Consider the following 26,353-nt stretch of genomic DNA (forward strand, 5'->3'; position numbering starts at 1 on the left):
GCGAAGCGGGTGAGGTAGTCTGTCGCCACGACGATCCACTTATTTCCGGTTGTTGACGTCGGAAAGGGTCCCAGCAAGTCCATCCTGATCTGCTGGAATGGTCGGCAAGGAGGCTCGATTGGCTGTAGTAATCCGGCTGGCCTTGTCGGCGGTGTCTTGCGTCGCTGACAGTCTCGGCATGTTCTGACGTAACGGGCGACGTCGGCGGTCAGGCGCGGCCAATAATACTTTTCTTGTATCCTCGATAGTGTCCGGGAAAAACCGAGGTGTCCAGCGGTCGGATCGTCATGTAGGGCGTGCAATACTTCTGGACGAAGTCCTGACGGGACAACAAGAAGGTAGTTGGCGCGGACTGGTGAAAAGTTCTTCTTCACGAGGAGATTGTTTTGAAGCGTGAAGGAAGATAATCCGCGCTTAAATGCCCTGGGGACAACGTCGGTGTGCCCTTCCAAATACTCCACCAGGCCTTTTAGCTCCGGGTCTGCCCGTTGCTGTTCAGCGAAGTCTTCCGCGCTTATCATGCCAAGGAAGGCGTCATCTTCGTCATCTTGCGGCGGCGGGTCAATGGGGGCGCGTGATAGGCAATCGGCATCGGAGTGTTTTCGTCCTGACTTGTAGGTTACAGTGATGTCGTATTCTTGTAGTCTGAGGCTCCACCGTGCCAGTCGTCCTGAAGGATCCTTTATACTCGCTAGCCAACACAACGCGTGATGGTCACTGACGACTTTGAATGGCCTGCCATAAAGATAAGGGCGAAATTTAGCTGTAGCCCAAACGATGGCGAGGCATTCCTTTTCGGTTGTAGAATAGTTGCCTTCCGCTTTTGACAGCGACCGGCTAGCGTAAGCTATCACCTGTTCGACTCCGTTTCTCCTCTGGACTAGAACGGCACCGAGGCCTAGGCTACTGGCGTCAGTATGGATTTCTGTATCGGCGTACTCGTCGAAGTGCGCAAGTACCGGCGGCGACTGCATGCGTCGTTTGAGTTCTTCAAATGCGTCGGCCTGCGGCGTTTCCCACTTGAACTCAACATCACATTTAGTTAGACGTGTCAACGGCTCGGCGATGCGTGAAAAGTCCTTGACAAAGCGCCTGTAGTAGGCACACATGCCAAGGAATCTACGCACTGCCTTCTTGTCGGTGGGCTGCGGGAACTTTGCGATGGCAGCTGTTTTCTGGGGGTCGGGGCGTACTCCGGATTTACTGATGACGTGGCCTAGGAACAGAAGCTCGTCGTAAGCGAAGCGGCATTTTTCTGGCTTCAGAGTGAGCCCTGATGACTTGATGGCCTCTAGTACTGTGGCAAGCCGCCCAAGGTGATCGTCGAAATTTCCGGCGAATACAACGACGTCATCCAAGTAAACGAGACAGGTCTGCCATTTCAATCCCGCTAAAACCGTGTCCATCACGCGCTGGAACGTTGCAGGCGCCGAGCACAGTCCAAATGGCATAACCTTGAACTCGTAGAGGCCGTCTGGGGTGATGAAGGCGGTCTTTTCGCGATCTCTTTCGTCGACTTCTATTTGCCAATAGCCAGACTTGAGGTCCATCGAGGAGAAGTACTTAGCGTTGCAGAGCCGATCCAATGCGTCGTCTATCCGTGGAAGGGGGTATACGTCCTTCTTCGTGATCTTGTTCAGACGACGATAATCGACGCAGAAACGTAGGGTTCCGTCCTTTTTCTTCACCAGGACAACAGGGGATGCCCATGGGCTTTTCGACGGCTGGATGATGTCGTCGCGCAGCATTTCGTCGACTTGTTCTCTTATAGCTTCGCGTTCTCGCGGCGAAACTCGGTAAGGGCTTTGGCGGAGTGGTCGAGCGTACTCCTCGGTGATTATGCGATGCTTGGCGACTGGTGTTTGTCGAATCCTCGATGTCGTCGAAAAGCAGCTTTTGTATCGTCGGAGCAGACTTCTGAGCTGCTGTTGCTTAATCACTGGGAGACTTGGATTAATGTCGTAGTCTGGTTCGGGAACCATGGTCGTCGGGGTAGATGCGGCGGAATCCGAGAGGACAAACGCATTACTTGTTTCCAGAATTTCCTCGATGTACGCGATCGTCGTGCCCTTGTTGAGGTGCTTGAACTCCTGGCTGAAGTTTGTCAGCAACACTTCAGTTTTCCCTCCATGCAGTCGAGCGATCCCTCTTGCGACGCAAATTTCACGGTCTAGCAGTAGACGTTGGTCGCCTTCGATGACGCCTTCTACGTCAGCGGGTATTTCGGTGCCGACCGAAATAACAATGCTGGAGCGGGGCGGGATGCTCACTTGGTCTTCGAGCACATTCAAGGCGGGGTGACTACGAGGGCTCTCCGGCGGTATCGCTTTATCTTCCGACAGCGTTATTGACTTCGACTTCAGGTTGATGATTGCGCCGTGTTGGTCCAGGAAGTCCATACCGAGAATGACGTCTCGTGAACACTGTTGGAGGATAACGAAGGTGACAGGGTAAGTCCGGTCGTGAATGGTAATTCTTGCCGTGCACATTCCTGTCGGCGTAATCAGGTGTCCTCCAGCGGTCCGAATTTGAGGGCCTTCCCATGCAGTCTTAACCTTCTTCATCTGGACGGCGATGTGTCCACTCATGACTGAGTAATCGGCGCCTGTGTCGATTAAGGCGGTGACTGCGTGGCCGTCTAGAAGCACGTCGAGGTCGGTGGTTCTTTGTCTTGCGTTGCAGTTGGGTCTTGGCGTCGGATCACGGCTGCGTCGTGTTGAATTGAAGCTAGTACGTCGCGTCGTGAAGTCGTGTTTCGTCGGTGCAGCCTTGGCTTCCTGACTTCCTCGGGACGGCGGCGTGTCGTTATTATGTCGTCGAGATGGTTTCTTCGGCGTCTTCGTCGGCGGCGGAGGATCTTCGTCAGTTCGACGAACAGCAACCGCACCTCCATCGGTTGCTGCTTTTAGTTTTCCGGATATGGGCTCGCTGACCGGCCCCGGGCTGGGCCACTGTATGGTCGGCGCTGCGGCGACAGGTAGCGGCCTGGTGATGGCGAACGCGACGGTCGTCGAGAGCTCCATTGAGTAGCGGCGACGTAGTCGGCGATGTCACGTGGGCGCTCTCCAAGCTGTGGACGCGGCGCGTTAACGGCGAAACCTCGCAGTCCCATCTCTCGGTATGGGCATCGTCGGTAGACGTGACCTGCCTCTCCGCAGTGGTAGCAGAGCGGGCGGTGGTCAGGAGCGCGCCAAACGTCAGTCTTCCTCGGGTAGCTGCGCTGGGCGACGGGTGGGCGTGCTGGCGGCGGCGGTGGTGGTCGACGGAATTGCGGCGTTACGGGGCCCTGGCGCGGTAGTGGAAAGGGACCTTGACGGCGGGCGACGGCGGCGTAGCTCATCGCTTGCGGCTGAGGCTGCGGTGGTTCTGGTTGCACCTCAGGAACTCCAAGCGATCGGTGCACCTCTTCTTTTACGATGTCGGCGATCGAAGCCACTTGAGGCTGCGACGAAGGCAAGACCTTGCGCAGTTCTTCGCGCACAATGGCCCTGATGGTCTCGCGCAGATCGTCCGTGGCCAGTGATTGAATTCCTGCGTAGGGGGTAGAGCTTGTACGGCGGTTGAATTGCCGGTTCCGCATTTAGAGTGTCTTCTCGATGTTCGTCGCCTCACGAAGAAACTCTTCGACGGTCTTCGGTGGGCTTCTTACCATCCCGGCGAAAAGTTCCTCCTTCACACCACGCATGAGTAGGCGAACTTTCTTTTCCTCGGCCATATCCGGGTCGGCGTGGCGGAACAGACGGGTCATTTCTTCCGTAAAGATGGCAACGTTCTCGTTTGGTAGCTGCACTCGGGCGTCCAGCATAGCTTCGGCCCTTTCCTTGCGCACGACACTTGTAAAGGTGCACAGGAAGCCGCTACGGAACAGGTCCCACGTAGTCAAGGTCGACTCCCTGTTCTCAAACCACGTTCTGGCGGCGTCTTCTAAGGCGAAGTAGACATGCCGCAGCTTGTCGTCGGAGTCCCAGTTGTTGAATGTCGCGATTCGCTCGTAGGTCTCCAGCCAAGATTCCGGGTCTTCAGTCGCTGCTCCATGGAAGGTCGGTGGGTCCCGGGGTTGTTGTAGGATAACGGGGGACGCTGGGGCAGCCATTGAGGTTGTCTTGACCACGATCTTCTTTGTCGCCTCAGGTAGAAGTCCGTGCTCTGGGGGCAGGCCTTGCAGTCTGCGGCTAGCACGCTGGTCTTGGGCGGTGTCGGTTTTGTCCTCGGGCTTCGGGCTTGGATCGCGGCTTTGCGGGGGCGTTCGGTACATGAACGCACAAGCACCTCCACCAGATGTCACGTGGTGGTGACGTTGAAGAAAGAACACAGTAGCAATACTGTGAACAAGAAAACTAAGTTTTATTGGGCGAACCTGTGCCCACAAAACAGGCTACACTTATAGCGCAACGATAGCGGCGAACACGCTCGGCGATCGTCGAAAATCTGCTCAGCGGGTCAAGCGCGTCGGGTTTTATAGAGCAGTCGTCGAATGTTCCAGATTAATCGTTTGGACCCGCGTGCTTTCCACAAAGTTCTACACCATTCGCGCTACGCGATGAAATCAGATAACACAAGGTTCGGCGACAACAGACAGCCGGGTAGAAGCATCGATAACTTTCCAGAAACGTCGGATACATGCAGGCGCGTCCCGCGCTGTGCGATTGCATTTGTTAAGCGGCGAAACGTGGTCGCCCGATAAAGATAAGTACACGTATCAATATACAGCGTGTCTCAACTGCCACACGACTGGCTGCTGGAGGCACTTTGCTTGTATTTGCGAGCTTCTTTCACTTTCAGAAAAACTTATGTAGCACGTATTGAGCAACAGAAAGCTGTATTGCGTTTTTTTTTTATATTGATCAACAATTGTTTTATTAAAACTTTTAATCTAATTATAACATTTGAGGAACTGATTATTTAAGACTAATTATGTAATGAGGCAGAATGCAAAAAATAATCTGAACATCTCCAAGTGACGGCACACAACATTACCTTAATTCTATCCAGCTATGTGGCATTTGCATATTTTTAAATCTTGGTGCATGATAACCCTGTATAGTATGAGGTGTCCCATCTGCCATATATCAAGCTTTAAAAAGGTTGGACTATTCTACGCAAATAAGACCAAATGCATGTTGTTTGGAGTGCAGTTCAGCAGTAACCGCCAGTAATATTTTTTAGCCCCTGACAACAGCTAGTAAAAAGTAATTAGCTAACTTTCCAGACGTTTCTCTAACTGTAAAAATGTCACTTAGGGAGTTTTAGAAATGTAGAATAGACATCACATTTTTTTTTTTAAGCAAAGACAAAGCCCACAAAATATGGAAAGCATTTCATGCCCGCCAGATCATGCCATGTTGCTTTTGATGGTGAAAAGAAACTGCGCTTGAGGCCTTAGTTGTGTTTTCAAAAGCCTGAGCAATTATTTCTGTGTAGGGTGGCCGCAGGTTTATCTTCGCAGGAGAGCAGGGTTCCCCTTCTGACACAGTTTAATGCAATTAGTGGAGGAGTAATGTTACTGCTCTCGCGTTGCACTCTGTGAATTAAGCTCTGTGCTCGCCACATTCAAGGGTTGTTCAAATTGGCCAGGGCGCAGCCGAGCATGTCCAAATTAGTCTCATGCCATTCAATAATGTACCCACTTGCCGGGTCCAGAGGGCAAGTCCACGTTATCTGATTTTTCTAATTAACAAGGGTCCAATTAAAAGTTTCAGTGAATTAGTGTTTCGTAGAATTCTCGAACAGTGTCTTAATCTCTGTGCATCTAGCTTCAGGCATGTAGCTATGTTCATTCCTCATTTCCCAGAAAAACAAACAATGTGTTAGGTGTGTGTGCCCCCCACACAGGAAACATTACTGCCTTAATAAGGTGTTCCTGGGGATGGCAAGTCTTCCATTAAATAAATACGAGTTTGATAAGGCAAGGTCAACATATTTTTATTGCAGTACTTGCACCCCTCTACAAAATGTTACACCCACCCGCACTGCAGCTGGTGTTTTCACTCAGAGTGTGCAAATACTTGAAAATTCTGAACAACAGAATCAAATATTGCCATATTTGAATCAAGGAACCAAATGTAAATATGGTCATGTGGTAGTGACGGTGAAGAAAGAAGCAAAAGTGTGAATGGCGAAAATTGTGTTTTATTGGGCGAACCTGTGCCCTCAAGAACAGGCTACACTCAAAGCACAACGATAGCGGCAAACACAGTCTGCGATCGTCGAAAATCTGCTCTGCCGGTCAAGCGCATCGGCTTTTATACACGAGCCATTGAACGTTCCACAGTAATCGCTGGTGCCCGTGTGTCTTCCAGAAAGTTCTACACTATTCGCGTCGTACATACATGCAATCAGATTCCACAAGGTTCGGTGACAAAAGAAAGCGGACAGAACCATCGATAACATTCCAGAAACTTCCGATGCATGCAGGCGCATCGTGCGTTATGCAATTACATTTGTTTGGCAGTGAAACGTGGTCACCTGATAAACAAGTACACATGTCAATATTTTTCACATGGTTCTCGTATATTTCAATTCTAATGTGTACAATCAAATACTAAATTTGAGCAAATGTGACAAATTTCATCCCGCCAGCTACGATAAATATAAAATTAGAGAAGTTACTTAGTGGAGGCCACTGCACATCACTCGGGGAGTCGTACTTTGTCTTTTAAACTGCAGTCATTTTCACTCTCCAAAGAATTTCGGGTATGCAACAAACTGCCTATTTGTTCCCAATGCTCTATTTGGACATGTTATGACAGAAACTTGCCAACATTCTGAATACTAATACATAAACATCATTTTATCAAAAACCTAATTCTTGGGTTTGGCAAGCCAAAACCAAGATACAATTATGAGGCACTCCCTAGTGGGGGACTCCTGTTTATATTAGACCACTTGGGGTTCTTTAACATATACTCAATGCACGGCACACGTATGTTAATCTATTTCGCCCCCACCGAAATGCAGCCACCAAGGCCGGAATTCGATGCTGCATCCTCGTGCTTAACAGCGCAACGCCAAAGCCACTTGCCACGACAGCAGGCGACATCATTTTTACATTAATGGTTAAAGGACTGTCCTTTACATTGTAAATGCCACAACACTATACTCAAAAAGCATTGAGGCATCTTTTATCATTTCTCGCAAGTGTTGTGCATAGTATGCAAACAACTGCTTTCTTTTTGTCCTGTTCGTGCTTCAGTTGAACTGTTCATTTCTTTTTCTATAAGAATGCACTGTGACAACTTGTAACGAAATCTTTTCCGGCACTATTATGCATGCATATGCATTTATATTTTCTACTGTACTGTTCATTCCAGTTAAGTGATCGTTAGTTTCGTATTGAGTATTACAATGCTGTGATGCCTAGACGACACTGTTTCTTAGTACCGTAGTCGTACTCTGTCAAAAGAGGGCCATTATGCAGCCGCCTGTGCCTATCCTATGCAGAAACTATACGTGCCTGACCTTCCAAAGGGAGCTTATGCCTTTGTTTTGTAAGGTGTATTAAAATATCTTTAGCCCTATTTTTCTTGCAGTGTACTTTGTGAGCCTATGCAAACAAAAAAACGAAAGCTTTATTCAAACAGCGAATTCCTGGTGAAGCTAGTGGAATGGGTTACCATCACATTCCTTGACATCATTTGTTTCGCTTATGCGTGCTATTTCTTGACCTTGAGCTTTAACTGAGATGCAAGTGTGATGCCCAATGTGTGTTTTCAATCCTGCATTTTTACAAGTGATGGCCTGCTATGTGAAAATAGAGTTCTCCACTCATGGCTGCCTAATGTCGTACAGTTGTTTCGGCACATTGTTTAAATAAGCACAAATGCATGGTCACCAGCCAGGCTATAAATACGAAGTGAAGAATCGATTATGAGCTGAAGACATGTGCTGCGACAGGTGCAAGGGATTTACAAATAAGCAGTGAATTTCACTGCGACACTCACAAGCCCATCAGCACCCAAGCGACCCTGTCCAGTGACCCTGAAGACCATCTCCACCTCCCACCAGGGAAAGTTCACTGGGTTCTTGTTCCAGATGGCTCCTGCAAGGAAGTGGATTGATAAGGGATCACACGTAAGAAAATGTGCCAAGTTAATAAATAAATTGCGCGCTCAATTCTGCTAGAACAGAAAAACAAAAAAGCAAGCAAAAGGAAAGCATATGCAGAATGTGTACACGTGTAGCTTTTTCAGCACATAGCAAAGCAACTAAATCGTTGAGAAACGTGTAAACAAGAACATTAGCAACATGCAAACTTGCACAAAAAAGCTGCAAGATGGTGAACAACACATGTCTTGACTCACATGCTTGCACTTTTTGTCCCCTTGAATAGCAGCACCTAGCCACTCCTAAAGTAACCCACAGGAGACATTCATACAGTACATGCACAAGAACTAAGAAAATGAAAGGACGTTACCTTTCTTGCTTTTCAGGGACGGCGTAATTCGAACCATTTCTTCACTGGCTATGCAACCTGTGGGAAGAAAACAGCACGGGCCTTTAGTCTTGAAGCAGCAGCTTCCCTTTTGGTCAACCTGCGCTGCCACAAAAAAAATACTGCTGCTTGCGCAACAAGTACAAAAAGTAATATTTCTGGACTGTAGGCATAACAGCAGCGCCTTTACATTCTGTTTCAAGATCCAAAATGATCTGCGTTGCTACTTGGCTGTTTGCAAACTAAATATGTTGGGCATCAACAATAGACTTGACATCTCAGAACAGAAGGTAAAAAAATTCACTGTCGATTCACCAATGCGAAATTTGAGCGCAGCTCTATACGTGTTTTTATTTTGCGATATAATGGCTGGCGCAGACAATCTGTCTCGTGCGGCATGTTGCAAATGGAGTGAAGTGTGGTGCGACTGCCTTGCTAACCTGGAGATTGCAAGTCCAATGCGAAACCGATGCGTGGGCGCAATTCACAGCAGCCGCCACCGACAGACCTCCCAGATGATGCGCCTTACTCTGGTGCCGTCTCGTAGCCATTGTCACCATACTAGGCTTTTCTTCTCACCCTTTTGCCTTACCCTTCTCCTCTGCTTTCCGCCTCGCATCTTTCATCCCCCACTGCGCTCATTCGCTTGTTTACACTGACGCTTGCCACAGGAACGGGCGCCTAAGAGCTGCGCTCTAAAAATTAAGTAGATAAGCAAAATGGCTTGAAACCACTTTGTGCAATTTCAGTTATTTGTGCTGTTCAGCCACACTACCATGTATAGAGCCCAAGGTGCCAGCTAGCTTCATTTTAAAGAGTTTACAGAACCAGCTGCAACTGACTAGCATTTGAAGATGTTGGTTATGGAATCCCACAAGCAGCGTTTGCAAGATTGTTGAATACAGAAATGCACTACATTTTAAAAACTTGTACCAAGCAAGAAATCCACATTCCGATCAACTTCCCAAGAGTATTCGATGAATCAAATGGAGCCACCTTGGGGCTCTTTGGCCGGATGCAGGTTTTGTGCATTTAAAGACGGCAAAATTTCACAAGCGTGGTATCCAGTGCAATTTTTGTGCCACTACAAAGCTTATCTTTGTTCACTGTGCTTTCTTCTGACGTACAGGCTGCTAAAAACTGCAACTATGCTAAACACCTGCGCGAAAGATGCAACGAAAATGTGCATGTCATTCAGAATAGTGGATAGCTGGGCTTGTCGGTATAAACACATGCTTTAGCAAACAGCGCGAATAACGGGACACAGGAAAGAAGCACACTACACAGCACCTGTGTCGTGCGCCTCTTTTCTGCGTCCCGTTATTCGAGCTGTTTGATGAAGAATGTGCATGTCATGCTTTCTAGATGTTTTCCCATCACTACATCAGTGCACAGGCGAAACTAACCGCCTGTGCGACCTCGGAGGTACACTAAAAAAAAAACACTCAAGTTAGGCTTGACTGATTACACTTTTCTAAAGGCAAAGTTCTGACTTGGTCAAAGGTGGCAAGGCACAGTGAGTCAAAGAGCAACATCAAGTTCCCGCCACCCTTCCCTCGAGTTTCAGAGAGTGCAGCCGTGTCAGGCCAAGACTAGTTATTAAAGACAGTTAATGTACACCGTTTGCAACATTGCAAGATTCATGAAGGTGGTAGTGACCAAATGCTGCACCAAGAAGGGCCAATTCCTGTTCTGGCAAGGAGGTGTTTTTATTAAAACTCAGTCGGCCTTTCCAATTAGATCTGTACTAGGACTTATAGATCCACTGGCTCTTTGCAATTCTCTCTCTCTTTCTTTTTCTTTATGTGTGTGGGGGGGGGGGAGGCGAGACGGCAGATTCAGGTACCATTCCAAGCCTTAAAGATGTAGTGGCCTGGACAAGAATTCAAACTTGGGGCCCTGAGTATAGGAACTTGATACTCTACCTCTACTCAACTCCATTGCATTCTGCCGGTACAAACACATGGGCCAGGAACTTGAAGATTAACCATGAAGCTTGAGGAGTAAACGACCATGCAACGAGCAACGGAAACCAGAATGACAGGTATATTGTTAAAAGACGGGAAGACAGCGGTATGGGTTAGAGAACAAATGGGGGTCGCAGAAATTCTAGTTGAGAATTAAAAGGAAAAAATAGAGTTGGGCAGGCTGCGTAATGCGTAGGCCAGATAACCAATGGTCCTTTAGAGCTACAAAATGGGTACATGGAGAAGAGAAACACAGTAGAGACCAGCAGAGACCTATATCGTGTCATGTAATAAAAAATTTGCATGCACAAGAATGGAGCCAGCGGATACAAGGCAAGGGTAACTAAAGATTGCTGGGAGAGGCTTTCATTCTGCAGTAAACATAACACAATCTGGTGATGTTGATGATGGCTGCATTAAAAACTAAAAACTTCCCAGCTAAAAAAGTATTCAAGCATAAGAAAATACTGCTAAGCTGCAACATCATCCATTGGCCTAATTGGTTCCAAGGAGGGCACAGAAAATAAAAAAGGGGACATCTGGTTTTAGTTATATCCACAAATGCCACTTTGATGAGCATAGCAAATGACAGCAGAACTTCGGAACTAATTTAGAAGCCTTGCCTACCTTTTCCAATAGCATCTGCATATAACCGAATATGTTACAAGAAAAACTTGCCCTTACACATGACAGAAGCCATCAGCACACACAAAGAAAGTCAATGGAGAATATGCCTTTGTTTTCTAAATACCATGTCAGGACTCTTTCACATATACTGTGGCCTCGGTGTTTATAGCAACTTGCGATTTGGTGCACTTACCACAACTCGTTTTTTTTTGCTCAGATTTCAGTGCAAGACACACTCTACATTAAAATACTTGGCTTTCTTGCTTGATTAGTTTGCACCAGAGAGAAAAAAAAAAAGAAAAACACTGTTACATGTGCACTTCACCACCAGAGAAGCAGAGACTTGGAAATGTTTCAGAGCCTGTTGGAAACAATGCCAAGATGAAACAGAAAGGTAAAGATGCCAAGTGTTTTACTGAATGATGCAGACCAAGAAATTTAATCTTATAGCATAATCAGACAAAAATAAAGCAGCAACAACTACAAAATCTTCCATTACGGTTGTTAAAATAAAAATGGGGGTAACTGCACATACACTGCAATTCATTAATGGGTTGAACACCAGAATGGCTGACTTGAACCTGACCAAAGCAGCCTGGCAGTATCTAAGACTTGCATGTGAAGACAGCACACTGGCCGCTGCCTGCCACAAGAAAGATGTATGCTTTCTTGTCCCAATGAATTGGCAATACCAGAGCAAAAGTGTGCCAATGTGTGTACATTTTGGCGACATTTACATGTTGGTTGCAAAGCACCACCTGCCTTCCCCTCACAAGGCATTCCGAGAGTTGATGATGCCGCAACCAACAGCTAGAGCAGTGACACCTGCCACTCAGTGTGGCTGCCTTCCAGGCCTGATGTCATTAAGGCTTGGACTCCAGCTGTGAGCTGGTAGGTTGCAGCTGCAATGAGACTATATGCCCCATGCAGACTTGTTCTGTCCCACTTTTTTTTTTTGGCCCTAGTATGAGAGTGCATGTTCTGTGTCATGAGACATCAGGCTTCTGGGGAAGAACATCAGGATTGGTGGATAAGCGAGTTGCTTGGTTACATCAGCATGACTTAATAATATGTATCTCTGCAAAGGATAGCAGAATGAAAAGTAGGGATAGATGGTGGTTCAAAAGACTACACGGCCACCAACACAATTATACAGCAAGAAATTTAAACATGATTTTGTGAAGCTTTCTTGTGGTGAATCTTGCAAGCTTATACTCGAGCAGTTGCTCCTGTACCAAGATAAAATTTTAAGACACATTCATACATAGCTAATCATGCATTTGTGTTTAAATTGGCTACTCTGAGGCAATGTGAACAAAGCATTGACATTTTTTGACAGTGTTCTAGTGTGGCCACACTGCATGGTCTGTTGTACAGGGATTTCCAAATGGACTTACATATTACTGAATCTGTATCAAGAAAAGACTTTGAAACCATTTTGCACTTGTTTATCTCCTTGCTTTAATCAATCACAATAACATTGCAATGAAAGTCATCCTTACTTTACAAGCGAGTGCTTATGCTACATTTCATGTCAGCAAGCCTGTCAATGGAATGGACTTCGATTTCATGAATTAGTTTTACATTTAGCCCTCAGGCTGTCAGAATAGTTAATAGGCTAGAAAACTGGTTAACCCCCCAATAATTTGACACGAGATTGGCTCAGTAGACGTGCATGACAAACCAGCCAATGAATAATCGAAAAGTTTTGAGGCAACTCCGCACGTATCTGCAAGGCTGCGATGTATGCGCCACATCTTCAGCTTTATAGACCATCCAATTACCTGTCGTATTTTAAAGCAACGTTCGTTATCTGGTGCTGCGGCTCGGAGATGCGCTTATCGCAATGAAACGTGGCGTTTATTTGTACAGCGCAGCGCTCAGCCAGCCACCGAGGGAACCATGCAAAAAGAAAACGTTTAGCGATTTACACAGGTTGGCACCGCTTCCAAGTAAACCCCTCTACGTTTCGACCGAGAGAAGCACTTTGAACTCTTGCAACTATGCCAACGCATTTGAAAGCTGCCTCCTCCTAACGGGCTCAGCAACTCTGCAAAACGCAGAGCGTCGGCAGCGGTGAATAATCTCTGTTACGAAGCCACCAACTGTCACGATATGCGTACGCCGACACACCAGCACCCGTGACTTTCAGTGACAACAGCGTGACACGCAGGAAAACAGGCAACGCATAACGCCACGGTGAAGTGACTCGTCCACCCTCGCATGAGACCGAAAGCAGGCCGCGATTACCGCGACTTTCCTGCTTGCACCGGTTCAATATGCCACATCCCGTACACATGGAAGTAAAAACCAGCCTGCATCCAGCTGGTACACGGCGCCTTAAAACACCACGTCCCCAACTCGGAGAGCACCTTCCCGTTCGGCTCATCTTCCTCTGACATGACACTCTGCAATGGTGTCGTGCTCCAATTGCGTGCACTGCTAAAAGCCACGTGTACGCGAGCCGATTGGCATGCACGACCATCGACGGGCAGCCGGCGATACTCACTGCCGCTGTAGTCCCAGAAAGGCACGCTGCCATCCTTCTGAGCTAGGTATGGTCCCTTGAAGCTGTACTTGTACTCGAACTTGCGGTGGCCGATGTTCGCCGTGCACGAGCACAGCGCTAGTAGCGCTAAGACAACGAACCATAGGCAGCTCGTAGACGCTGCCATCCTGCTGTGCTGTCGGCCGACCCGTCAGTCTCGCCGCCGCCGCCAGCAGGGCCGATTCACAGGTTCACACGTACGCGCTAGCTCCGCACAAAAAATTACAACGATTGCATTTGCCATGCAGAACTAATGCCGATAGTTGATAAATGCAAGAAATACTCTGTATTTTATAAACTATTATTTTTGCTAAGGTGTCAGCTTCTATTTTTTTTTTCATACTCTCACGCAGCTATATGGCTGTATGCGAGGCTGCTATTGTAACTGCTCGGTTTGTTTTGTTGATGCGCTTGTTTTCAAAACGGCGTTGGCGTGCTCGTACACGTGGTTCTATGTGGTTCCTTCGTGAACATGCCGTGCGTGAAGCTCTGAAACATGGAAAAGACAGAGTACCTCTCAAGCTGCGCCCAGTTTCTATCAGAATTCTCTTGGATCTGCAACTCTCGCATGACAGACTTGCTCATTGCCGGCACACTGGACGCGGTACCTGCTGAGGTAGCACACACGGCTTGCGTGCAGTGGCACTTACGCCAAGCTTTAGTGACAGCGCGCGGCTGCTATACGGATGTTGAATAAACTGAGCATTCTGGTTCCTACTGCCCTTGGGTTCGATCGGGAGGGTTGCTCGAAAGCAGATATTGAACTTAGCCCGCTATTTTGCGTCATTTTGTCGATGTGTCGCACATATGTGCAAAACGTGCCTTTTGCTATCGTACTTTTACGTGGCAGCCTTACTGCAAACTATTTTTAACTAAACGGTAAGCGGGATTTAATGCAGTGTAGACTACACGCCTTATTCACCTGCTCATATAAACAAAATGATAAAATACAAACGTAATGATACGTGATTTGCTAATGTGTACGCATGCAAAAGCTGAATTGAAGGTTTAATAATTATAACTCTCATAAGTAACTAAAGCGAGAAACGGCAAGACTGCACGATATGTTCATCAGCCACCTTTAAACTTCGTAAATTACAGTTTTAAATCATAGAGTTGCTTAAACCCACGAGCCGAACTGAATTTTTGTAGCACATATGGCCTTACTCTAATCTTAATAGCAGTGATAATTAGCCTGAGTATCTGCTTTTGCCATCATTGTCAAAATGCACTCACTTGCTATAATGGTTGTTTATATGATGAACCAAAAGAAAAAGAACTGGAGCACTGTATCAGGTGTGTAAGTTTTTATGTGACGGATTCTTCTTCCAGTCACGCCATTATTTTGTTTATCATTGTACGTACCCCTTGTATATCAACTTCATGCATGAAGTTAGCCAGCAAACTTATAGCTCCTTTAGTTTTGAGTATGTCACCTTGTCTATTTAGTCCGTCATTTCCCTCATTAGCTATTTGTACAACTTTTGAACAAAGCAGCCCTTTAAGATGCAGCCTGAATTGCCTGGGCACTGCAGGCACTTTGCCATGTTACATTTGGTTGAAACTGACTGCCAGATAGCACAATGCCTTATTATCTTGCAATTTTCAACATTGAGAAGAATGTGAAAAAGAAGAGCTTGGTTTTATAATAGCAACCATGCAATTCACTAGAATCTAGCTGCGATAAGAGTGCCCCTAGCTTGTTTTTGCAGCTGCTCATCATCATGCGATCGACTAGCACATATGTACAAAGTAGTTATCCATTGGATAATAACTTGTTTATACAGTGGTATATGTAAGTGGTGTCCAGGCGTTGAGCACGTAAAATTTAAGCTACAGTGTTCAAGCTGTTCCATCTTGCTACTTTCACTGCCTTGTCGAGATGTTGCAATACACTTGGAGTGAATTTCATTACATTATTGCAATGCTAAACATTGTGGTGTGGCAGGTGGTTTAGCATTTAACAACATTTAACAATTTTCTGTGACAGGATATTTCTTGCTATCAAGTTTGCTTGCAATGTGCCATTGTATACATAGCTGCCGAACTAATAATCCCAACTAGAACAGAAATAAACTCTAAAATTATGTGTAGCTGTACCCATACTTGTACAAATGAAAATGAAAGTAGAACTGTTGTAGTTTCCTTGAAAACGCTGACTTTTAACCAAGAGGGTGATTGGCTAAGGTTTTGATGCAGGGACACAGCTTTTTGAAGCCTAACAACATTTAAAAAAAAAAGAACAAGAAAGGAATTCATAAATGAAAGAACAATTAAATATAATGCTGAAAAACAAAGTACTAATATACTGTAAAAATAACATAAGAATGGAAATTTAAAGTTAGCCTTCTCGTATGTGACAAGCAAAATGAAGGAAGCAGAGGTACATCTCTTTTTGAGCGTGACTCACGGGTGCTTGCATGGAATAAAAGTGGGTTCAAGTATTTCCTTTTTTCAGTCAGAAATAGCCAGCAGGAGAGGATCAAATGTTCCACATATTTCACTGTATCACATGAATTGCAAATACCCGATGTGTGCCTACACTAGCTCAAAAGGGTAGCTTGAGGTGAACAGGGCACATTTTCATTTTTTCTTCAGGATACACAGCTCAGAAAAGTATGTCACTCTGAACTCTGCTCCTTCATATAGTTTGTAACTGCTTCTGAGGCCTGGCCAAACCAGCCAAAAGGCCTTTGCTTTTGCACAGTATTGCAGTCAAGGTAAGTTGGCTTTACAGTGTTGAGGCACCCCACATGGTAATTTTGAAGGACTGTTGTTTCTGCAAGGACACTGGACATTCAGGCAGGAGGTTTTCTGGCTCCTACTGGAGTTTCTAGGTGATGTGGATGTAAGTTGTGAGCGGTAACATTTAGCAGACTCATTTCACGGTGTTGTGTCATAGGAGTAGGCGGGCTCACATGGTACTGTGTGCTGGAAGGCTGAGAAGCTACCGCTTGTGCTCTGCTCTGCATCCCTGTGTGCATCGCCTGTGTGTGCGTTTTGCACTGTGCACTGATTGAGGCTACACGGAACAATGTACCTATACATTATAGGTTTATTAAAAGTGCCGGAAGGCAATGCTGGAGCATATCAATTGCCAGCGATTCCAGCAAGGCTAGATCTGTGTGCGACCAACATTCACCTCCTTTTCTTCTTCCAACACGGCAATACCTAAATTATATCCAGTATTTGTTTTAGGCATATATTCATTACATGCTGATATCGGCGAGAAATATTTTGTTGATGTCATTATATCCAACAATTCGTTATATTGAATTATAAGTTACTAACAACATTTGAAAGAACTTAATGGTGCACTGCAAGTGTATACATAGCATGGAAATAGATAAAATGTATAACTGCAGTGTAGAGTTCTGAAACCGAAGGCTCTTTAGTTTCCTTAAGCTGCCTCCTTACTGCTTCAGAATTATTTGCACAGTGTGGGTGAGGCGCAGCCTGAGGCACATTGCAGCCATTGGCAGAGCTATCCCACCCCTGAGAAGGCTGGCACTTTAGCACTCACAGTACTGAGCATGCATTGAGCCTCCCCTCTGTTTCTGCATACTCTGATGAGGGGCCCTCCGTGGACGCTGCCCTGTGTTTGCCCCTAACTTCAGCACAAATTTGGCAGTTGGAGAAGATAAGATTGATGGTTTGAGTTGTCTGGCAAGTGACATGGCTTCACAGATGCAATGTAAATATGTCACCAAGTGCTAATCTGACTGCATTGGTTCATTTTACAGTGGGTGAATCACCTAGACAAGCTTTCTGGTGAAGAACTTGGCAAGGTGCCCTTTGGACTAATCAAGGTAAGCTGGCTTAACTAATTGCATCAATAATTTGGTTGAATTTAAATGCAGCTCCAGCTGCAGTGGGATGTAGCAATATTTAAGTACAAAGAAAAGTTTACCCCACAGTAAAAAGAAAAGGTTTGCCTTAAAGGCAAAATCAAAAAGAGAAAAGTTATCAAGTTGCTTTTAATGAACTAATTGAATGTCTGGAATAAAAACAAAGAAGTTTGATTGTGCACATTGAGGCACCCCAAGTGTGCGGGAAAGCAACACCACCTAGAGGAAAGTTTATGTGGCATTGAGCAAAGTGGGGAAGGTAAAAGAAGGCAAAGCAATGCGGAGGAGGAGGGTAGGTAGAGACATGCTGGGTTGACCTCCTCTGGCAGTTGCTACGGGTTCTGTGTGTGCTATGGACGTGACATACCCGGTGCGTCTCGTGATCGAGAGGCTGAGCTAGAAGGACGGAGCAGCGACGCAAGGGTGGCAGGCGGAGCGCAAGTCGACCAATCCCGAAGTCGTCATCAAGCGCTGGGCACGAGCTGAACAAGTCCGGCAAAAAGCGGGTTTGCCGTGCCCAGGAGACTTGAGAAAAGGAAGAAAGGGAAAATTAATAACGTGAATGCTATACTACCAAAATTGCTTGAAATATTAATGACTGCATTTCTTTGCCTTACCATCTTTTGGCACTTTACACTTCGCGAAAATCGAAAAACGGACATAAAACTTACAAAATAAAAAATAAGCCTTGAAAAAATTGCCGCATTTATACACAATTAAAGCATTTTGAAACATTCTATGCGAAATGCACGAAAACGGAATAGCACCCACATGCTTGCGCGTAACCCACGTTCACGAAGTGAAACATCACTGTAACTTCTTATTTTTTGGAGTGAAAATGTAATGTATTTCTCTAACTCTACAAAGATTTTAAAAAAATTGCCTTGTACTATCTGCCTCCCTGACCACTTGGAAAGCAAAAAAGAGCAACTTGTATGTAAAATCTGCTACGGTTTAACAGGGTCAGCATTATATGGTTCTTTTCACAGAGTGATTGGCCTTCCAGCCTTCAGTCTTTTGTATCTCGTGCTGTGGAACTGGGAGAAGCTCGCTTTCTGGAGCCACCTTCTGAGCTGGTTGCAAAGAAGACAGTCCTGCCCCCTGCTTGGCGTCAAGGCCTGACACCCAAGAAGCAGTTGGAGCTGGAGTGGCTTGCCACTCTGGTGGCAGACACTTGCATTGCAGTGCAATGCGGAAGGGTCTTAGATATTGGTGCTGGTTTGGTAAGCAGTAATTCTTGTGCATTTTCTTACAATACCACCAGGAGGGAAACTGGTTTCTTAGCCTGTGCAAGTTTCTTTATAGGGCAATGTGACACCAGGAAAATCCCTGAACATGGAATATTTGGCTTGTTCTGAACATGGCCAGGCCCAAGAAATGGTGATAGCATTGCAAATGATGCATTCTTAAAAGTATTCATAAAGAGTTTTGGTTCTCTAGTAATACATCTTGCATGTATGTCTTTTATTCATATCGAATAAATGCATAAAACCGAAGTGTTTGATTAAAACCAGTGCACAAGTAGTGCAGACCATTCTGCTTTTCCTACAAGTTTATTGACCCACTGGAGGTATGGTTCACTTTTGATATAACTGTATGTCGTAGCATATGCATGCAGTTGTGTTCAATTAAAAAAATTATATGAACATAAACGTAGCATCTCAAGGACTGTTCTAGCTAGTACTAGCTTGACCACTGTGACAGATGAAACACTGGATGTCAGGCAAGTCTTCAAGGCGTCCTGGCTGTTCAAGAAAGATGTTAATATGAAGCTCTCATTTACTGGCATATTGCAGGCATACAACAACAGGGCTGCGCCACTCTTCCATCTAGGTGTATGTAAGAAAAAAAAAAACTGCACTATATAGTTCTGGGTTGCAGTTAGTCAGACCTCGACATAACAAACCTCAATTTAATGAAATTTGCGATGTAATGCACGAGCTTTATTTCCCGATCTTAGGCCCATTGAAAGCCGTCTATTTTTTCGTGATTTAACATAGTAATTTCATGACAGGGTTTCGATTTAACAAAGTTTTTGACCACTTCAGGCATGTAGTTGGAGCCTGTATGCTTGGTAAATCTAGCAAAATTTATGAAAATGTAATCCGAGGAAAAAACAGCCGTCGAAGTGTGCATGCTGGGATGCAGTATGCAGGATATAGCGCTGTGCCATTCGCCACATAACAACTTGCGGAGGCCATGGCATGCTCCGAGTACGGAGAAACATGAGCTGATGACTCCTTCAGCGTAAGGGAGCTAAGGAAGGGGCGAGCGCACGTTAACGTGATCAAGCAGTGTGCGTTGAAGCGAGAACGGGGGCAGGGGACACGCACCTTTCCACCCACTCCCCTGGCACGCATGTCTCCTCTCCTCCACTTTTGCTGTAGCTGTGCATGGCTGTCCATATGTGGGCCGCGCACCATTGGAGGTAGTCTTCAGCAAGTGCAAAGGTGAGTCAGGATGTCTAGTGCCCTCATGCGTGTTTTGTTCCCACACGTCTAGTGCTGTTGGTCGCGTAATCTTAAGTTTCCGAGGCACAGTGCGAAGCGTTTGCTCACGTTGTGACAGCGAGTCTTCTTGGTCATCAAGTGAGATCTTTGGCTCAGCGTGCATGACACCGATTAAACTACAAACATTAATCTAGTGTAGTTGCCTGCTATCGCCATGAAAGCTCCACATTTCTGGCAAAATGGCAACATTTCTTTTTTTTTTAAGTACGATATATATCTTTTTGCACTTTTGTTATTTATGCGAGGGTGTCATCTGATGACGGCTGTGGGCATTAAGCGTAGTCAGCCATAGCGTCTAGGATTTACAGCGATGCAACATGCTAATCTTGGGTGCCGTGAGCCACACCAATGCATTTCTCTTGGTGCAAGCTGCACTGCACGCACTAGGGCTTGTAACCACGCTATTGTGGCCCGACCTTCTTGCGATTTGTTTATAAGTAATTACTGACAAGATAGCATGCACCAGGAATGTTCTGGGAATTTGTAAAATTATTTTTACGATTGAAACTTGGAAACCACTAAATTAACGAAATTCGCGTTTTAACGAAGTTTTTCGCAGCAAGTACAACTTCGTTATATTGAGATCGATTATTCCTCTCCACATATCTCAGCATGCCAGTTTCGCGAGATACCATCAACTAAAAAATCACAGACACTAGACAGATAATCTGCGTTCATTACCTTTGTGTTTGACACGTGAAATGAACACAACTAGTCATACATTTTGTTCAGGCACCTGTGCACACACCACACCATGCCTGAGATAAACCACTATCATGAAACCCCTGTGTACTGGCCATATCATCTGCACATAAGTTGGCAGATGACATGGTAATATAATGGCCGCTTTCATTTATATGTGACAAGTGATCCAAAAAAGGCTATCAGTTGGTGTTGCTCTCATGGTGGGTTTCTAATGAACTTCAACTTCGTGGACCAGCACAAAAAGCCCATGCTATCTTTGGGCGATTCCAAAACTCAAGAGCTTATGAACTCTGATCCAGAGGACTCCAGTGTAGTGACAATGAGATGTGTTCATAATGATAGTGACAAAGAGGCCATTTCGCTTGTAGAACCACCTGGAAAACCAATATGCACAGGCACCAGCTGACATACCACTTTGCGTGGTTCCATGTTTCAAGGAATATCTTCAAGAAAGGTCTCCTGGTGTGCACAAAACAAACTTAAAGTGTCTTTCTTTGCAACATAATTACTCAGATTCAATTTTTCCTTAGTAAGATGCTAAATACTCTACTTAATATCATAGTATAACACTGCATTTTAGAGTGCAGCTCCTAGGCACCCGTCCCTATGGCGACCGTTGGCGTCCTTGGTGTAACTGGGCGAGCGAGTGCAGCAGGTGATGAAAGAGGGTGGTAGCGAAGAGAGTGCGAGGAGGAGGGCATGGCGACGTGAGAAGAAAAGCATAGTGCCACGCAAGGCGGGACCTGCGGCAACAGTGGCTACAAGATGGTGCCAGAGCAGCGTACATCGTCTGTTCACAGATGATGGCACCGTTACCACATATGGAAGCAAAGTGCAGGAGCAGAGGTCTGTCCGCGGTGGCTGCTGTGAATCGCTCCGACGCGTCGTCCACGTGCTGCCTCTTGCACTCCTGATTAGTCGTGCCACACTCGCTGCGTTTGCAACATGCCGCACGAGACAGATTGTGCACGCCAGCTAATATATCGCGAAATGAAAGCACACTAGAGCTGCCCTCAAATTTCGCATTAGGGAGTATCGTAATTGTTGTTGAATTTGTTTGTTTGTTTAGCACTGGGATCAAGACAATTTATAAAATGTTCACCAACACATTTCCAATAAGTATGATTTCGATTTAAAGCCTGCTAATGTGTTACTTAAAGAGAAACTGAATTGGCTCACCTTGAAAAAAACTCCAGCACACAGTGGGCGGAAATGCTGGAATTGCATGGCACTTGAAGGGTTAATAAATAAGCAGTTACCATTACCTTACGTATATCGTGAAAATATTCAAAGAGCATTTATGTTTTTGTTGTGTTATCGCATTTTGGGAAGCAGATATTATGAACACATGCTGGAAGCTTTCAGCATTGCCTCACTTGAGGTCCGTTAAAAATATTGCAATCACACACTTTATTCAAAGTTTCATGCATTCTGATTTTGTACAATAATCTTGTGTTTCTTGCATAAAATTCAAGTCAGACTTGCATAATTCCTGACATATTTTTATTTCTGCAACATTTGAATTCTCTAACCTACATCTTATCTTAAAACAATTTGTGTCTTGTCATTTTTATTCCTTGTACTGATGCTTTTTCTTTCTTTATTTGTCAATACTGTAGGCCTCATCAGGCCCTATACAGGATAGGGCACACAATAAATAAGTACATCAAAATTTAATATTACAACATTTCTTACCTGTTTAGACTGTGCTTCATTATCAAGCAGCTCAGCTGTTCATAGACCACATTCATTAATTGAAATGCATGCATGTGTATCTGTAATGCAAAGCCAATCTGCAAACAGTAAGAGTTGAGCAGGAGTGTCCAGTATTACAGGGCCACATTGGCCTAATGCAGCTGCACAAAATGTTTATATTGTTTGTACACTAACAAAAACGATTTCTTTTTTTGAAGTTGGCCATATCCATACTGAATTGGCATGCATATAGTGTAAAATGCATCACTGTTCAGATGCTAGCTTGTCCTTTGAACAGTGCCTGGCTTGTGTGCATACAGGGCCACTTGGCAAGGGTGCTGCACCACAGGTATGGGTTCACGGTCCTTGGCATCGACTGTGACGCTTCCTACTTGCTCAAGGCCCAAGAGCACCTACGACATTGTAGGTGGTCTCAGTGTTATTTAACATCCCGGGTCGCAACAGTTCAAATTGGTTCATAACAGTCAGTGTGGCACTGGATGGTAGCAGTTAAAAATCACAACACAGCATACGCACTACCTTATTATGTTGAGTGAGCTGATGGTGACTTGCTAGTGCTGTGCGATTAAATAGTTGCCAAGTGTGGGTGTTTAAAATTTTGTTATTTAGTGAGCACGTTTAGATTCATCTGATGAGGATATTATTTTAAAGCACTAAGTGGATAAACCTGCTGTGTAAACTCAACAAAAGACAGAATTTAGGAATTATGATATTACCGTTTCAGATACCATTATTTTGTGAAAAAAGAATTATGCAAGTCATGCAAGAGCTGCTAGAATGTCACAGGATACATGTTAACCCTTTAAATATGGAAGACGAGCTCAGCTCATCAAGCGCAAACTTGCAAAAAAGACAAACGACGAGACCAGCTCATTCAGCACTTTTTCGTTTTTCCTGCAGGTCTGAAGACGATTTGAGCTCCTGTATTGCTATGCACTACTTCCAGATAGCGTGCTTTAGTTTGTGCTAGTTGTAAATAACATCAGATGGTGCAAGGAGCCATTGAAGAGCAAAGTTGGTAGCATAAACGCAGTTGTGTGCAGTGAAGCCCACCTTTGTTACAGCGTAAAGCTTTTTTTTTTTTCCTTAGCAAACATACCTTTCCGAGAGAAATTTTGTGCGTGGTCTTGCTTTACATGATCGTCAGAATCGCTTGCACCTGATGTTAGGAGCGTACACTCTCTTGTGTGTAGTAAAGCCCTCCTTTGTTACAGTGTAAAAAAAAAAAATATTTTCCGAGTAGAACTTACCTTTCTGACAAATTTTATGCATGGCCTTGCCTTATATGGTCACCCGTATCATTTGCATGGAAAAAAGAAATTCCATCTGTATTTTGATATATTTATGCAAACATCTCCCTACTTTGCCTGAAAGTGTTACAGCAGGGTTGCTACAAGCTTGAAAAAAGAAAGTGCATTATCATTTACCCTATTGCAAGTTTTAGAATGCATCTCTTAGGCGCTTGTTCCTGTGGCGAGAGTCGGCATAATCGAGCGAACGAGCACAGCGAAAGATGAAAGTGAACACGAAGCACAGCAGAGGATGAAAGACACGAGGAGGAAAGCGGAGAGAAGGGTGGAGTGGAACCATGAGGCAGATAGCAGAGGAGGGTATGGTGAAAGCGTCAGAAGAAAAGCACCATGCGACGACCATAGCTAAGATATGGTGCCAGAGTAGCATGCATTGTCTGGGAGGCCTGTCGGCGGTGGCTGCTGTGAATTGCGCTCAAGCATCACCCGCACGCTGGCTCTTGCGATCTACAGATTAGTCAGGCAGTCACCCCGCATTTGCTCCATTTGCAACGTGCCGCACGAGATAAATTGTCCACGCCAGCCAATATATCACGAAATAAAAACATGGACAGAGATGCGCTCAAATTTCGCATTAGAGAGTATCGTAATCACCGGTGCATTCATTCCGTTTTTTTACTGTCGTCAAATGGTTCACTGCTCTCTCAGCTACAATATTGAGAATTCCGATGCATGTACATTTATACACAAGTTGTGGCAAAACAGCACAACTTTGTGTTGAAATTGTCTTGAGATTTTCACATTTTCAATGTCTTTTGCAAAATGCGATGTCCTACATAAAAATCTGCTTCGAACAGGCACTAGAATTTTCTTTATTTATTTTTGCTGCAAAAAATTTCATTGAAATCAGTTCAGTGGTTGTCTAACGAAGACATTTTGGTTTCACCAGCACTTGAATAGGGAAGAGTCTCAAGAAAAAGCTTCCTCTTAATTGTACAAGCCATTGCCCCGATTATGTCACAGTGCTTTGAATTTATGTATTTTCTTTCTATCATAATAAATGGCACCAACAAGAAAACCTGGTGCTACACTTTTCTGTTCTCTGACCACACTGTAGTTGACTGTGCTGAGAATGTTCACTACTTCACGCTCCAAGTGGATGACAGCGCAGCCACAGTGGAGAAGCTGCGCCACCTCCTAAGAAACTGCCCAGACCATTCCCCCTGTGCCTGCGGTGAAGAGTACAAGTTTGTCAAGGAGCTCACCACAAGTAAGGCAGTCAAGTGCATATCTCTCCATTATGATTGGACTTCAGCAAATGCCTTGCACTGTGCTGAACTTTGATTTTGCTCTCTAGATCTATACGAAGTGCGTTAATGCCCCTCTCTGTGTAGCACATTGCACTTAGAAGGGCCTTACAACACTTTTGAAAAAAAGGCATGCAATGTATATGGTGTTACAAGTGCTTTGTGTAGTGCTAATGAGTATTTTCCAGCAAAGTGTTTTGGAATGGGCCCTGTATTAACAGTTATTGGCAATGAAATGCTGCCATTGCCATGCCGTCGTTGCTTACTGCACAGTACTCACATTAAATAATGCCCTAGCCTGAACTCGAGGTCATGTGGCACAATAGAGTGTTGTTTTGCTTAATCTCGGAGGTCACAGTATCAGAACACTGGTGTCATATTCTACAACCAGATAGCACCCCTGCCTCATCAGTAATGAGATTTCTCAGCTTCTCATAATATAATAGCATTGTGCAAAATAAGAGATGTAACTAAATCGATAGAAAGAATTCATAGCATTGGTAAACAAAGACAAGGCCGGGTAAAACCACTAATTATGAAGTTCATGGATTATCACGAAAAAGAGAAAGTGATGCGCAACTGTAAAAAACTAAAGGGCACTTCTTTCAGTATCAATCATGACTACTCAGAAGAGACCGTTGCTCTGAGAAAAAAATTGTGGGAGATTAGTGCACTAGACCGAGCTAAGGGGGCACAGGTATCACTGGTGTATGATAAACTTAAGATAAATGGACACATGTTTGTTTGGGATCAAGAGCAAAATGAACGGCGTCTGTATAAAAGCCAAAGTGACAAGATCGATAAAGACGAAACAACTCCAACAGCAAGTGCACATTACCGGCATGAATCCCTTGACTCAAATAGTTCTGCCAGCAGTTCAAGAAAACCACCCCACTCATAGCTACGAATTCTTGTGCAGAATGCCCGTAGCATCGTTAATAAAGTCACAGAATTAGAATATATTCTACAAGCGCATAGTCCCCATGTAATATTACTTACAGAAACATGGCTGCATGAGAGAATATGCAGTGATTGCATTCTTGATTCCGGGTACAAATTCTTTAGGTGGGACAGAGGTTCACGAGGTGGTGGTGCTGCCATCATAGTTGAAAATTCCGTCCAAGCTTCTACGATTGAATGTAATGTTCCCGAAAGTGTATGGTGTAAGCTTACATTCGAAAACAGAATGTACTTCATTGGCGTAGTATACAGACCACCTGCGTCTTCACCAGCGTTTCTGGATCTGCTAAGCGAATTCTTGGTTGACCATGTTAACAGGAACACGAGTCTGATAATGGCTGGAGACTTTAATTTGCCGCACATTAACTGGCAAAGTTTATTGCCCAGCGAGACAGAAACAGCTAGTTCAGAAAAGCTCTTGGAAATAAAATTTTGTCATGGCTTGGAACGAATTGTGCAAGAACCAACTAGGGTTACAGAAAAG

The 26,353-nt window shown here is 45.0% G+C and overlaps 2 protein-coding genes across 3 annotated transcripts in view; one reads left to right on the forward strand and one right to left on the reverse strand.

The window, feature by feature from the left end:
- Positions 1 to 13,766, reverse strand: part of ergic53 (lectin, mannose binding protein ergic53) — a 47,922-nt gene extending 34,156 nt beyond the window's left edge. Inside the window, exons 1-3 of one of the 2 annotated variants that reach the window (XM_055071497.2) lie at positions 13,535 to 13,766; positions 8,414 to 8,470; positions 7,941 to 8,038 (exon numbers count right to left, since the gene is read on the reverse strand). In XM_055071497.2, the coding sequence (XP_054927472.1) occupies positions 7,941 to 8,038; positions 8,414 to 8,470; positions 13,535 to 13,700 (321 nt within the window). In that variant the 5' untranslated portion in view covers positions 13,701 to 13,766. Of the gene's footprint in view, positions 1 to 7,940; positions 8,039 to 8,300; positions 8,346 to 8,413; positions 8,471 to 13,534 lie in introns of those variants that run through there. The other variant, XM_055071499.2, reaches the window with a different exon arrangement.
- A 165-nt stretch (positions 13,767 to 13,931) lies between these two features.
- Positions 13,932 to 26,353, forward strand: part of LOC126531807 (methyltransferase-like protein 25B) — a 40,758-nt gene continuing 28,336 nt past the window's right edge. Inside the window, exons 1-5 of the mRNA XM_050179535.2 lie at positions 13,932 to 14,189; positions 17,317 to 17,382; positions 18,411 to 18,644; positions 22,652 to 22,754; positions 24,720 to 24,872. Coding sequence (XP_050035492.2) covers positions 14,070 to 14,189; positions 17,317 to 17,382; positions 18,411 to 18,644; positions 22,652 to 22,754; positions 24,720 to 24,872 — 676 coding nt within the window. The 5' untranslated portion in view covers positions 13,932 to 14,069. The remainder of the gene's footprint in view (positions 14,190 to 17,316; positions 17,383 to 18,410; positions 18,645 to 22,651; positions 22,755 to 24,719; positions 24,873 to 26,353) is intronic.

This window comes from Dermacentor andersoni, chromosome 5 (assembly GCF_023375885.2).
Source record: "Dermacentor andersoni chromosome 5, qqDerAnde1_hic_scaffold, whole genome shotgun sequence".
NCBI lineage: Eukaryota > Metazoa > Arthropoda > Arachnida > Ixodida > Ixodidae > Dermacentor > Dermacentor andersoni.